Source organism: Akebia trifoliata, chromosome 6, assembly GCF_017979445.1.
Source record: "Akebia trifoliata isolate Shusen 1 chromosome 6, ASM1797944v1, whole genome shotgun sequence".
Taxonomy (NCBI): Eukaryota; Viridiplantae; Streptophyta; class Magnoliopsida; order Ranunculales; family Lardizabalaceae; genus Akebia; species Akebia trifoliata.
The window spans coordinates 19,749,495-19,765,065 of NC_141380.1; the positions used below are offsets into that span (position 1 = coordinate 19,749,495).

General features: G+C 43.7%; 1 protein-coding gene across 1 annotated transcript; it reads left to right on the plus strand.

Annotated features, from left to right (window-relative positions):
• Positions 1-265: 265 nt before the first annotated feature.
• On the plus strand, positions 266-2,271 carry LOC147400372 (uncharacterized). The gene is made up of 5 exons (XM_086444580.1): positions 266-811; positions 1,132-1,521; positions 1,604-1,825; positions 1,917-1,974; positions 2,117-2,271. Exons 1-5 carry the CDS (start codon positions 266-268, stop codon positions 2,269-2,271), a joined length of 1,371 nt encoding a protein of 456 aa, XP_086300706.1.
• The last annotated feature ends 13,300 nt before the right edge of the window (positions 2,272-15,571 follow it).

Consider the following 15,571-nt stretch of genomic DNA (forward strand, 5'->3'; position numbering starts at 1 on the left):
CCGAGGCCAAGAAGATAGGGTTGTAGGTGCCGATAAAGTTAATAGAGAGGTTCCCAGGGTCGAGATCCCTGCGGAGGAAAGTGAGAGGGTTCCAGATACCTCTTTCCTTCGTGGCCTAGGGAGGCATGTGTCGATGCTGGTTCGGTTGGACATCCCTACTGCTGCCCTATTTTGGGATGATATCAGGACGCAGTTCGCTACTGTGGGCTTTGGCGCCTTCTTATAGATACCGGCACTCAGAGTAGGTCGACCTCTTTTTCTAGTCATGGTGGAGAGGTGGTTCCCATCGACTCATTCCTTCCACATGCCTGAGGTGGAGGTAGGCATCAAGCCTTCGGACTTTGTGGCTATTACGGGCATAGCGATGGACAGAGAGCCTTTGCCTTTAGCAATGATGACTGTGCAGGAGGTTGGAGCATTGCTGGGCATCACTAGAGTCCCTGCCTCCATGGTAGGGAAGATGGGACGCATTAGCACAGAGGTTTTGATGGGGCTTCTACTGATAGAGGGAAAGGACGGAGCTCCGCTCACTTATAGAGAAAGATCGACCCGCTTCGATGACCGTGACTTCGACATCATTTTCTGGATCTGCTTTCTCCTTCTCATTGGCAGCTGTTTCTTTTTAGAGGACGATTCTTCAGTTTCCACCACATTCCTCTCAGTCATGCATGACATTGACCATATTGGCGATTTTGATTGGGGGAGTTTGATTTATGGGACCATTTTTGCTAGTTTGGATCGGGTAGTTGAGGGCATTACTGCGCCTCGTGGAGCTGGGATCTCCACTCGAATTTTTTGGCAGTTCATTGAGGTAAATAGATCTTAGTCTTATTCCTCCTCAATTTTCTTTTCGACATCTCATTCACTGTCTGACACTTTACGCTTTTTCTTCCAAATTTTTGTTCATGTATATTTTCCTTTTTACCTGCCTACCCATCGTCATCTCAACGAGAGCTATCCATTGGGCGCATTCTGGGCTACTTGAGACGCCAGGGCTATCAGGAGCAGCCCTAGGAGTGCTCGGGCCCATATCGATCGATGTCGTCTTCGAGACGTGAGTACTTGAACTTTTTTCTCTCTTGTTTGGCCTTGGAGCTATCTATACTTGTTTTCTGACTGTCTCTTTTGCAGATCTTCTTTGTTACGCTTCGAGACCTCCCCCGCACTATCAGCGGGAGGCAGGAGGTGAGGAACCCCTACCTGCGTAACACTAGGCGACAGCGCTACCCCTACTTCATTGGCGAGCAGAGATATACATTATGTCTAAGGAAGCTCTTATTTTTCCGGCACGACGGGAGCCTTCGCATCCCTATTGCTCCACCTGAGCCCATCTCGAGGGCTATGATGGTAGATGAGTATCTCGCCCAGTCGAGGGGTGTTGATGCTGCTGGACTGGTGAGGGGCGGTGACTATCAGGTCTGGTTTCGAGAGGCCTCTATTAGGTGCATCATGCCTGCTATCACCGCCCGAGCTGGGATCACAGAGATAGGAGGGGTCTTGCTGCAGGAGCATGCTGTCACGGTATACATTCCATCCTCGTCTCTTTTATGTAGAACTCTTAGTCTCTCATCATTCTCACTTGTTTGCTTATTTTTGCTTTCAGGCCGATGATCTTCGTCGTCTCCGCGAGGGCTATGATGTTATCGAGGCTCAAGTGGAGAGGGCCGTGGAGATGGAGAACAAATGGAGGGCCTCTTGGGCGGAGGTGAAGGAGCAGGCTGCTCGTATCGAGGAGCAGGAGGCTTGTATTGAGGTACAGGCTACTCGCATCCAGGAGTTGGAGCTCGAGATGGCCTTGCGAGAGTCTCGTCTTCAGGCTGAGATGGTATGTTATTTCCGTTTCATTTCTTTTATGTTTCATAGATCATAGCTCATGGCATTATGTTCTGATTGATTCCTTTATGTGATCTTTTCAGGATTATCATCGACGCCGAGACGGAGCGAACACCTCCGCACGGCCTCCGACACCTCCCAGTATGTATTTACATTTAGTTGTCTGTTTCCTTGCATACTGTATATATTTTTGCCTGTATTTGATTTGTTTCTTAGTTTTCAGGCCTCTCCTTCCACTGGCCCTATTGTCCCTGGCACTGATCTCGCGGGTACTATGGAGCAGGATGCTGCCCTGGACGTGGAGCTATTCTTCACGGATTCAGAGGGACGAGTGCGGATGCACGGTTTACCTTCTTCCGGGGTGTAGTGGCTGGATCTTCTTCTAGAGCGATCCTAGAGACTCAGAGTGCCCGGGACGATGCTTCCCCTTCCATCTGATTGTACCTAGCAGCCATGTAGATCTTTATATTAGTTTTCGATCATATTTGTATAAACATTTCAAACTTTTGTATATACATGTGCATTTATGTTCCTTATTCCATGCATTTGTTGTTTTATCATGATCACATGTGAAACTGGTTCGGGCTCCAAGGAGCTTTTTTTGGGTGTGGTATCCATCATTAAGGCTTTTGAGCTCTCTTGAGTGTTGGTGAGCCTATGGGTGGGTAAAGGGTGCGATTAGGGTCCAAAGGACCCTTCGAGTATGTTCTTGAGTGATGTGCCCTGCTTGGGGTCCATGGTAAGTGAGGTGGTCTTTGGAGGCTTAATCTAGCCCAATATAATCTTGTTGAACTCCTACGTGCCCGATACGCCTTTTGAGAGCTTTTCGAGAGTTTTGAACGTATTTATCGAGTACGTCGGAGTTTCCATTATTTTTCATATGATTCTAAGTTAACGAGCCTTGAGATGACCATTATGTAGTCCTGAATTGTCAAAAACTCAAATGACTCAGGGCCTTAGGGCTAAAACGTTCTGGTCCGTGTTCTCAACACGGATGGCTTTTCCTAGTTTTTATCCATGCCAAGAGCACAGATGAGTCATTTTTTGCTTTTATCCGTTCCTTAAGCACGGATGAGTCATATTTTTCTTCATCCGTGCTCCCAACACAGATAAGCTAATGTTGATTTTATCCGTGTTTTGGGCACGGATTACTTATCATTTGTTCTTATCTGTGTTTCAAACACGAACCAATATGATTTACTTTTCCCTTTAAGCCTGTTTCACCATTGGTTTTGCCCTAGCTTTTTTACTTTTCTTGATTTTTCACTTTTGGTCGATTTTTACTCTCCTCTTCCCTCAAATCTTCTTCTCAAGCTCCATGGAGGTGCCTTCTACTATTCCCAACTTGAAAAAGTATGGCATTGTTGATCCTTTCTTGAGTAGTTGGATAGATAGTATGGATAATGATGATAGAGCTCAATGGTGCTTGAATAAGTTGGGGTTCACTCTTTCTTTGCCCAAGGTTCCATTGCAATGGAGCTTGATTGAGGCCATGTTGGGGTACTGGATCCCTGAGCTTAATCTCTTTCGGTTTGGAGTGCACAAAATGACTCCCACCATTGAGGAGTTTGAGGTGTTGTTGGGTCTTGAGATATCGGGTCCCGTCGTGATTCCACCATTGCGTGATGGATACCGAAGTGAGGCTTCCGACTTCTTGGGGATAAGTCGCGAGTTTTTGAAGATTCTGAACGGTGGATCGATTTGAAAACAATATCCAGGTCTTTCTTAATTGAACGCCTCACGGATCCTTCAAAATCGTTGATTCATTTCAATGCTCTCACTTTGCTGGTGGTGAGTCAACTCTTGTTCCCAGGTGGTAGAGACATATTAGATCTTTCTCTCATTCACGTGATTCAACAAGTTCGGGAATGACACAGGCTGACACCTATGATTTTGAGCGAGATGTTCCATCTCTCAAGGCTTGTTCTTCCGATCGTGATCGAATTTACGAGGATGTGCTCCACTCCTGCAGGTAAATTCCAAGCTTAGCTCAATTTTTAAATTTAAACTTGAATTTACTAGTTTCCAAAGTTTAGAATGCTCCTGTTATTGCAGCTTTGGTTCATGGATCATCTGGCTTCTACCGAAGTCGTTAATCACCCATTTTGTGTTAACGCCAATTTCGTACTTAAGATGTCAAGACGAGTCTCTCCCTTGGTTTCCGATGGCAAGAAGATTGGTATTCCTTCATTGGCAACCTCGATGATGAAGAAGTGAGATGGGTAGGTGCATTCCAACCTCGAGTGTCTCCCGTGATTGCATTCGATGGTGCTCGTTTTCTCATTTTGATTGGTTTTCACAAGGCAACCCATTATATACCACTTCGGGTTCTTCACCAATTTGGTTATGACCAGGGTGTGCTCGTCCCCGAGAATTTCAATGAGTTGGTCGGTCCTTTGTCGACTGCCCTTTTGAGTCGACTCCTAAAAGAATGGGGTAGAATTGAGGTTTTGAGTCGACCCATCTTTGTAGCACCTATTCCCAACATACTTGCATTGGATTCGAGAACTTGTTTCTGGGAGACTCTCGGTGTCGGTAGTTCCCCAAACACGTCCTGGTGCTTCATCTTGCTTTGATTATCGAGATCGAGTGGAGGAGTCTCAGACTGATCATCGTCGAATTCAGGCTATCTAGCTCAAATCCGAGAAGAAAATGCAAAAAAAGATCACTCGGTTGACATTTGCCCTTATCCAGTCTGGATCTAGTAATAATGGTGAAGTGGCTAGGCTTCGAGCTGAACTCGCTGAGTTGAGGGATCGACTTGCCCAGTGTCCTCATTTTGATGACTTCGCAGCATATTTGTGAGTCGTGATGCTTCCGATGCCGAGAAAGTGATGATGAGCCAAGCTGCCCGGATCCGTGCTTTGGAAAAATACCTTGACTCTTTTTTTATTTCTCACCATGACGTTTGATTGACTGCGTTGTATTCGCTCTTTTTTGTATTTTCTTTTTATTATCTAAATGTATGCAAAATGTTGAAAAATTAATGCAAAGAAAATAGGTTTTGTACTTACTTGGCCTGAGGTATATCTAATGTTCTTGAAAACATGCAGTTTTGTCGAATGAGTCTTAGATTTGTCATCATTGGCCAAAATAGTAGTTTTGAAATGCAATTTTGTGAAATGTCTTTGTCAAATGAGTACGATAAATTCAGTTTGTAAAATCTTTGGTTATGACGATTTTGGTACTTTTGCCAGACACAGGGGATACAAGTATCAATTATCATTTTAGTTCCTTTAGAGTATCCCCATTGCCTTAGTACTTTGAGGATTGTTTTCTACTTGCTTGGACCACAGCTTTTGAGAAAGATTTTGCCATTCACAGTTTATACTCTTGCGGGCCAGGAGTTTTTTTTTGTTTTGTTTTGTTAACCCTTATTGCCCCTGGTGCCAGTTACAGTTTTCACCAAACCCGGTTTTCACATTTTTACACATCGACGTCCTTTTTGGAATTTTCATCGTGTCGGTGGCTTTGATCTTGTCATAGTCTGATTCTTTTACTCATACCGCCATTTCGGGTTCTCACTATGCCCTTTCAAACTATGCTTGTATTTTTTTAATTTTTCATTACAATTCTACTTGGAGTCTCTATGTCTTTGTGGCTTGGTGACTCAAGTTGAGCTGCGAGATCGGCGACTCTACTCTTGCAGTGGCACTCTTTCTTGAGTAATAGATCTAGGTTCCCCTCTCGAGTTTGCTGACGACTATTCGGTATTCGACAACTCAAGTTGAGTCGCGAGATCGGCTACTCTATACTTTGAGTATTCTTTTTTTTTTAATATTCTACCTGCATTCCCCTCTCGAGTCTTCCAACGACTAACAAGACTTTGAGGTCTGGACCAAGTCGCAAGATCATTGGTGCTGCCACTGTCATTATGTTGTCCTAGAACATTCCCTGATCAAAAAGGACTTTTGTTGGGATGAAACGTTGGCTTAGGCTTATGATAGTGGAAGGATTACAAAAAGGTTAAGGTCTGAATGTATTTAGAGTGGTTTAGGTGTGGGACTCGTCTATCTTTGTTTCGAAAAGGTGGTCTATGTCTCTTCCCAACGCCTCTTGAACTTGTTTAGGCTAGAGATTTGGGTCGAGCTTAGATCAAGTGTCCAAGTTTTTTTATTTTTTTGATAATTTTTTTTTTATATTTTTAACCATTCACAGTTTATCCTCATGCGGGCCAGGAGTAGCTTGATGCTTTTGCTTTGATTCTCCGATTTTTTTTTCTTTTCTTTTCTTTTGTCACCTCTTTTTTTATGTTTTTTTTTTGTTTTTTGTAATTGTTGACTTACCCCAGTCTTAGGTTGAGAAATGAACGTGATGGCTCAAAAGGGCTGACTAGGGTTAGATTTGTTTGGGATAGCAAAGATGGTCTTTCGTCATCTCAGAGTCAAATCTTAGGCGTAATATTTCTTAATGGTGTCAGCATTGATCGGTTGTGGGAAGACTTGTCCGTCCATCTCCGTAAGTATCAAAACTCCTCATGTCATTACCTTCTGTATGATGAAGGGTCCCTCATAGTTCGGTCGAAACTTTCTTCTGACATCTTCTTGGATTGGCAGAATCTTCTTCAGAACAAGGTCTCCTGGTGAGAAATCTCCAGGCTTGACTTTCTTATTGTAAGCACGAGCTATTTGTCATTGATAGATCTATTCATTGCAAATGGTTGCAAGGCACTTTTCTTCAACAGATTCAGCTGATCAAATCGAGCTTGAATCCATTCAGTTTCATCTAACTGTGCTTCTTTTATGATTCGCAGGGAGGAAATCTCAACCTCGATGGGTAAGACTACTTCCATTCCATAGACCAGTGAATATGGAGTTGCCCCAGTCGAAGTTCTAAACGAGGATCGATAAGCGTGGAGTGCAAAAGGCAACATGTCGTGTCAATCTTTGTACGTAATTGCCATCTTCTCGATGATTTTCTTGATATTCTTGTTGGCTTCCTCGACTGCTCCATTCATCTTAGGTCTGTAGGGTACAGAGTTGTGATGAGTGATCTGGAAGTCTTCGCACATCTTGACCATGTCCTTGTTTTTTAAGTTCTTAGCATTGTCAGTCACTAGTCCGCTAGGAAGCCCGTATCTGCAGATAATGTTGTTCTCGACAAACTTCAGGACATTACTTTTGGTGACATTGGCATATGAAGCAGCTTCTACCCACTTGGTGAAGTAGTCGATAGCCACTAAGATGAAGCGATGCCCATTTGCGACTTTAGGTGAGATTGGCTCGATGACGTCCATTCCCCAAAGCGAGAAGGGCCAAGGAGTGGTCATATTATGCAATTCTGATAGTGGAGCGTTGATCTTGTTGGCATAGATCTGGCATAGATGGCATTTGCGAACATGCTAATAACAGTCACTTTTCATTGTTGTCCAGTAATATCCCATCCGTATGATCTTCTTCACTAGCATGTGGCCATTCATATGGGGTCCACAGATTCCACCATGTACGATCTCGATTAATCGTTTCGCTTCTATTTCTGCTACACATCGGAGTAAGACCTCGTGGTGTGATTTTTTGTACAGAATGCCATTGTTGATAAAGAATTACCTTGCCAATTTCTGAATAGTCCTTCGATCATTTGGCGTTGCATCTGAGGGGAGGGTTCGATCTTCGAGATATGCCCTGATGTCTGAGTACCATGGCTTTTATTCAGATTCTTCTATTTCAACGGGTAAGCAATAGGCCAGCTCATCTTGAATTCCAATCTCAATTGGATCGATGACTAAGTCTCCCGATATACTGATTATAGAAGCAAGCGTAGCTAGTGCATATGTGAACTGATTCTTAACTTTTGGCATGTATGTGAATGAAATTCTGTCGAAGCGTGAGCTTAATTCTTCTAGATATTCATGGTAAGGGACCAGTCTTTGTTCTCAGCTCTTCCATTCTCTGGTCGTCTGATAGACTACTAAGCTTGAATCTCCAAAAACATCGATCTCATCTACCTCGAGATCTAGTGCTGCTTTCAACCCTGCTATGCATGTTTCGTATTCGCCTCATTGTTAGAGCATTGGAATTTCAATCTAATGGCGATCGGTACATAAGACCTATCTGGCTTGATCAAAACTACTCTTATTCCATTCCCTTTCTGATTAGCTGCTCCGTCGAAGAACATTTTCTAGTTTGGTTCGTCATTATCGTCTTCAATCTTTGCGAACAGTATGGCATAGTCCGGAAAGTTTGTCTTTAATGGCTCGTAATTAGGCAACGGGTGCTCAGTTAGGTGGTCTGCAATGGCTTGCTCTTTGATGGCTTTTTGAGTGACATAGGTGATGTCAAACATTGATAACAATAGTTGCCATTTTGCTGTGCAGTCTGTTAGTACTGGTTTTTTGAATAGGTACTTCAGGGGTCCATCCTAGCGATAAGCATAGTCGAGTGGCTGAGAAAATAATGACGTAGTCGTTGAGATGCCCAGACTAATGCACAGCAAGTCTTCTCAAGTGTCGAATATTTTGCCTCATACTCGGTAAATTTCTTGTTGAGATAATAGATTGCCTGTTCCTTCCTTCCTGATGCATCATGTTGTTCTAGCACATACCCCATTGACGTTTCTTGTACCGAGATGTACATCAACAGAGGTCGCCCTGGAGTAGGAAGGACTAAGACGGTGGATTGAGCAGATATTGCTTGATTTTTTCAAACGCTTTTTGACAGTCTTTGTTCCACTTATTAGGCGTGTCCTTTCTGAGTAGCTTGAAGACTGGCTCACAGATAGGCGTGAGTTGAGCTATAAATCGACTGATATATTGTATCCTCCCCAGAAAGTCCCGAACGTCCTTTTCTGAAACAGGTGCCTTCATTTCGAGGATATACTTAATTTTTGCAGGATCTATCTCGATGCCTCTTCTGCTGATGATGAACCCCAGTAGCTTGCCTGATGTTGTCCCGAACACGCATTTTACCGGATTTAGCTTCAAACTGTACTTTCTGAGTCTATCGAACAACATTTTCAGATTTACCAGATGGTCTTCTTCAATGTCGGATTTAGCAATCATATCATCTACGTAGACCTCCATTTTCTTATGGATCATATCGTGGAATAATACGGTCATTGCCCGTTGGTAAGTTGCTCATGTTTTCTTAAGCCCGAATGGCATGACTTTATGCCTGAGAAGCCATCTATGAATGAGAACCTGTCATGCCCCGCCGTACTATCGACTAGAGTGTCGATGTGGGGAAGTGGAAAATCATTCTTAGGACTGGCCTTATTCAAGTCTCGGTAGTCAACACACATGCATACTTTCCGTCTTTCTTGATTACTAGTACAATGTTCGCCAACCATTCAGGGTACGTAGAAACTGCAAGAAATCCAGCTTCGAACTGTTTCATGACCTCGTCTTTGACCTTAAGGGTCCATTCTGGTTTAGCCTTCTCAGTTTATGTTTTATCGGCTTGCTTCCGATAGCGATTGGTAGCTTGTGTACAACGAAATCTGTATCTAACCCCGACATATCTCTGTACGACCATGTGAAGACGTCCTGATAGTTTCATAAGAATTTGGCCATTTCTTCCTTCTTTTGTGAAGTTAATAAGGCTCCGATCTTGACGATTCGGGGGTCCTCTTCGGTACCAAGATTGATTGAATCTGTATCCTCGATGTTTGGCTAAATACCTTTCTCGTGACGTTCTACCAAGTCTTTAATTTCTTTGGGTGGGTATTCCATTTCGTCCTCAGATTCTTCTTCGATCCTCATGAGGTCGAAGTCGAGTTCAAGATCAAAATCATACTCGTTCCTTCAAATTCTATTTTATCTAGGTACTCATTTGATGGGGACAGATCCATTGAAAACTCTTTTTTTATTTTTTGAAAAATATTTATTTTTTTGCAATTTTGAAAGCTTTTTGATTTTTTTGATTTTTGCGAGATTTTTTATTTTTTTACTTTTTGAGAAATATTTGTTTTTTTGTGATTTTTTGGATACCTGAAATAAGAAGAACAATCATGCAAATTCATTAATAAAGATAGAGAGGCCTCAAAATAGTCTTTACCCGAGGAAGAGGGCTCGTTATGGTCCTCGGGCAAATTGATGTCGCCTAACATCATTTTTTTAGGCTATGGTAACCTCAAGAGTTAATGGGAATTCTTCCCAGTTGTGCAATGTCTCCCCTTCTCTGAGGGGGCGGATGAGATGAGAAATTGGTTAGTTAGATGATTTGGTTGGTGGTTCGGAGATGACCATGATATTCGATTGATTGTTGTTGTCAGGTTGGAGCATAGTTCCTCCCAAGTTTGGTGGGATGACGACTAATGCCCAGTCGATTCCAGTAGGGAAAGGTGATTCATTCTCTTGGTTTGTGGTGATTTCTGGAGTAGTCTCTGATTGACTTTCGTTGGAGTCTCCATTGAATAAAACATCAATGCCTTCTATGAAGGATGAGTGGGACTCAACAACCAAGTCTTCATGAATGTGCACAGGCTTGAATTTTACCACTTTTGACTTTTTTACCGACTTTGTTGGCAACGGTTCTGATAAACTGTCGGGTCTAATATGAGATTTTAGGAAGTTAACGCTGATGTGAGGGACCTTGCCCAGATTTCATACATTCGATTCCCGATTTTGCTTTCTTGCTAGTCGAAGCTCTTTCTTCTTTTCGTTCATTTCTGCTATATCCTTTTTTGTAGGCCTAAACCCCAATCCGAAATAAGGATTATGCTTTTTTGCTTCGACCAGCGTAGCTTTCCCTTTTCCTCCTGATCCCAACCCTTGCTTGGGCCAGTATCCTGCTTTCTTCAAAACCCGACCAATCATCAGGTTTGTTCTTGATAGTTCTGCCTTTACTTTCTCCTTTCCTTTTTCCATATGGTTAACAACAGTAAATTGATAGGAATGGTATAGCGCTTTGTCCTTCGTCATTTCGATGTCTATAAACTGCACATCTAGAGCTCTCCTAGCCGGAATAAGATTTTCTGCCAGCACGGATATCATCTTTTGCCCCATGATAAATTAGACTCTTTGGTGCAACGAGGATGGACTGCTCCAGTTATATGGATCCATGGCCTGCCCAGTAGTAAATTGAATGTCGTCGATATTTCCATGACCTCGAAGGTACAAGGACCTATTGTGATTGGTAAGTCCACTTCTCCCAGCGAATCCCTTCTTGAACTATCGAAGCCTCGGACAACCTTGTTGTTAGGCTTGACATGTGACCAGTCGACGTTGAACTTGCGAAATATTTCAAGAGGATAGACATTGAAGGCCGAGCCGTTATCAATCAGTACCCTGACAACCATCATGCCCTTGCACATGACCATGATGTTTAACGGTTCTACGTGCCCCCGCCCTTTTGGCACGAATTCACTTTCAGTGAAAATAATAGGATTGGGAGCCATAATCTGGCCAACCATTTGCTCTCACTATGCCAGTGAGGTAGTTGCAGGTACATGTGATTTTTTCAAAACTCTCAATAATGCTTCTTGGTGTTCCTCTGATTTCTGCATTAGGCCCAAAATACTGATTTGAGCTGGTTGTTTGTTTAGCTGGTTCACTATATTATGCCCACTCTTTCGAACAAGCTTAATGAAGTCTGCAGCCCTTTTGTCTGTCACTTTCACCTTCTCTTCTGCCTTGCCATATTTGTACAACTTATCCTTTCCTTTTATTTTCCTCCTTTCTTCATCTGTTACCTCTTTTGTGGTCTCTTTTGTTTCTTCCCCGATGCTTATCCCCTGTTCTGGTATTTTTTACATCTCTCTGCCCTTGTTTTATGGCCGATGTCAGCCACCATTATTTTCTTCATTGTCTCGACCCCTGTGGTAGTGGTGATGGTGGTCTCGTAACTCTAGGGCACCGCCTGGTTGGAACTATAGGGGAATGGTTTGGGTGAGTGTATGGTCATGGGGGGTGGATTGGGTTTTACATTAAGAATGAGGGGTGGTGGTGATGGTTTGGATGTAGTGGTGGTGGAAGGGGTTATATGAGGAGTTGATGGAGTGCATGGAATGACAAGCGGTGGACGTGAAGATGAAGTGTATGGTATATGAAGAGGGGGTCGAGTTGATCCTTGAGAATATGGTGGTGTGTAGGGTATAACAAGGGAAGGTCGGGTCACATTTTGATGGTGAGGTGATCCGTAAGGTATAACTAAAGGTAGTCGGGTAGCAGTATTTTGATGAGTGGGATGGATGGTAAGGTCAGCTAATCTGAGTGGTGGTAGTGAATTTTGGGATGAGTTTGTTGTGTAGTGGTTGACTGTGTTAATCATTGACGCCTTGGATTCCTGGGTTAGGTGGACCATGATCTTTGCCCCAATAAGTGCTATCAAATCTGAAGGATTAAAGTCGAGTTCTCCGCAGATGACATTTACCCTATGCCCACTCCCCTCTCCATTATGAGTAGGTAGGGGGTTTTGATTGATGTTCTGTTGTTGGGCCGGGTTGGCAGGCCCATCCAGGATGAGAGCTTTTTTGTGGATTAGATTATGTACTTGATGTTTGAGCTGCCAGCATTGGCCAGTAGAGTGCCCTGGTGCACCCATGTGAAATTCGCAGAACAAATTGGGGTTGTACCCTGGCCCTTTAGCAGCCTCAAGATTTGGCGGACGTTTTGTGAGGTACTCACCCCTGAGCAGGATTGGTAGTAACTCTGATAGTGTCATAGGTAACCTAGTGAACACTCTATTTACTCTGTTGGGTCGTGCCTGCTGATTCTGCCCATATAATGGTGCCTGCTGTGCAACTAGTGGAGAATTTGCTCTGAATGGATTCTGAGGTGGAGGGTTCCATGTTGGCGGTACTGGTGCCCATGAAGTCGATGGAGCTTGTGGTCTTGGTGCTGGTGAAGGGATGAAGAGGGGTCGGTTTGACTGTACGTTGTTAACTTGTGTTTCTTCCCTCTTCTTTCTTGGAGGCACTGGCTTTCTTTGAGAAGGGGTTCCTGCTGTTGTCCCTAGACTTGTGAAATCAAATATCAGACCTATTCGGATCCCGTCCTCGTCTCGGTCTGTTACTTGTACCAAATTGAAGAATGTGCCAGTGGTGTGCCCCACCAGATAAGTATAGAAGGCGTGCCCTAGTGTTGAGATAAACGTGGTGTTCATCTCTTGCTCTGTCATTGCAGGCCTTACTTGTGAAGGGGACTCTCGCCATTTCTGTGAATACTCTTTCATCGTTTCCTGCTGCTTTCTTGTCATTTTGGCCATGTCGTTCCGGTCTAGACCAATATCAGTATTGAACCGATAATTTTGCCAGAACATCTCGTCTAGGTCCTGCCAGTTCTTAATGAGTGAGTGATCCAATCAAGAAAACCATTTGAGTGCCGGCCTTGTTAAGCTTCTCTGAAACAACTACACCAACAACCTGTCATCCTCGCCATACTGAGAGAAGGATCCGCAGTATAACTTCAGATGAGACAGAGGACACCCTACTCCGTTATATTTCTCAAACTCCGGACACTTGAACTTGGCCGGTAATTGAGCATTGGGGTAGAAGCAGAGATCCTTGAATCGAGTCCGACTCATCGTGTTGAGGCCTTTCATTCTTCTCATCTCTTCCTGCAGAGACTCGATTTGTTGAGCAGATTTTTCTTCTGTTGCATTCTTGGCTTCTATAGCCCTGTACTTACATTTATCATCAGGAATGACCACAGGCGATGGTCGATTCTGTGGAATATAAAGCGGGGGCCCCTGGTATTCAGGCACCGCAGGTGGCATGGTGGTCTGTGGTCCCTGGGGAGGTTGCTCGGATAAATCCTGATTTGATCCAGATGCATGTTGCTGTATTGTTTAAGCTTATATGATGTTGGCGTTGGCTAACACGGCACTTACTATCGTTTCTTGCCTCTCGATTATTTTCAATAATGCTGTGATTTGTAGATCGATGCCTGACATTTCGGTCACCGTGGGCTGTGCTGGTTCAGAAGAACTCATGGTGACTATAGATGATCTCAAAAAATATGGAGGTACTTCCGGTTGCTTGTATTTCTTTCGCTTGGCCACCTGTGGGTACAGAAGACCAAGCGTTACTATTTTGTTCACAAAAAATGAAGATGCATGATGTTTTATTGGGTCAGGTAAAGTTGTTTATTATGAGTTTTAATGGAAAAATAATTTCTCGGCACGGAACCGGGATTAACACGGAGTTGGTAAAATATTTTACAAAATAATTACATCAGCACGGAGCTGGCATCGATACGGAGTCGGTAAAATATTTTTGAAAATCGAATTAACTCAACGCGGAGCTGGCATAGACACGGAGTCGGCATCAACACGGAGTCGGCATCAACAGGGAGCTGGCATCGACACCGAGTTGGTGAATAATTTTTAAAAGAAAAATGATAATTTCATCTACGCGGAGCTGGCATCGACACGGAGTTGGAAAAATATTTTGAAAGTGAAATTATCTCAGCACGGAGCTAGCATCGACACGGAGTTGGCATCAACACGGAGTTGGCATCAGCACTGAACTAGCATCGACACGGAGTCGGGAAAGCATTTTGAAAAGTAATTTCATTAGCACGGAGCTGGCATCGACACGGAGTCGGGAAAATATTTTGAAAAAGGTAATTTCATCAGCACGGGGCTGGCATCGACTTGGAGTCAGGAAAATAGTTGTAAAAGTAATTTCATCAGCACGGAGCTAGCATCGACACGGAGTCGAAAAATCATTTTGAAAAAGTAATTTCTGAGATAAATCGAATTGGAGTGACCTATGTTTTTGGTAGCCTCCAATTCAGTTCTCTAAAATCACCGCTAGCCAGGCAGATCTCCAAGGAAGAGGCGGCGCACAATGGCACTCTTAAATCACCTTATTCCCTGAATAGACGTAGTCTATCCCCCTCGTATCAACAGGATAAGATCTTTCTAGGCACCGACTTTGATCAAGGACTGCAATTGGTTCTCTTTTTTTAAATCTTTTTTTTTTTTAGAAAGTTGAACGCATTCGAGTTGATTGATCGATTGTTATCTTTGTTAGATCATGAACTTGATTTGAAATTTGATATGGATCCGATTTGTAGTGGATCTGGGTCTTAAACCCAGTCGAAACGGATTTGGGTTGTGGACCCAGTTTGAAATGGATCTAGGTTGTAAACCCAGTTTAAATGGATATGGGTCGTGGCCCCAATTGAAATGGATTTGGATCTGGGTCGTGGATCCAGTCGATATGGATATGGATCTGGGTCGTAGACCCAGTTTGAAAATGGATCTGGGTTGTAAACCCAGTTGAAATGGGTTGGATCTGGGTCGTAGACCCAGTTGAAAATGAATATGGATTTGGGTCGTGGACCCAGTTGGATTGGATCTGGGTCTTGGACCTAGTTGGAGATGGATCTAGGTCATGGACCTAGTTGGATTGGATCTGGGTCGTGGACCCAACTGAACATGGATCTGGGTGGTAACCCAATTGAGAATGGATATGGGTCGTGAACCCAATTGGATTGGATATAGGTCGTGAACCCAGCTGAACCTTGATGTGGGTCGTAACCCAGTTGAAAATGGATCTGGGTTGTGGACCCAGTTGGATTGGATCTAGGTCGTGGGCCTAGTTGGATTGGATATGGACCTGGGTCATGGACCTAGTTAAATGAGTATGGATCTGGGTCGTGGCCCCAGTTGAAATGGTATGGGTTGTAGTCCCAATTGGAAATAGATCTGGGTCGTAAACCCAGTCGTGGACCCGGTGGAAACGGATTTGGGTCGTGAACCCAGTTGGATTGGATCTGGGTCGTGGACCCAGTTGAAGATGGATCTGGGTCATGGACCCAGTTGAAATGGTACGGGGTCATAGGCCCAATTTGGAT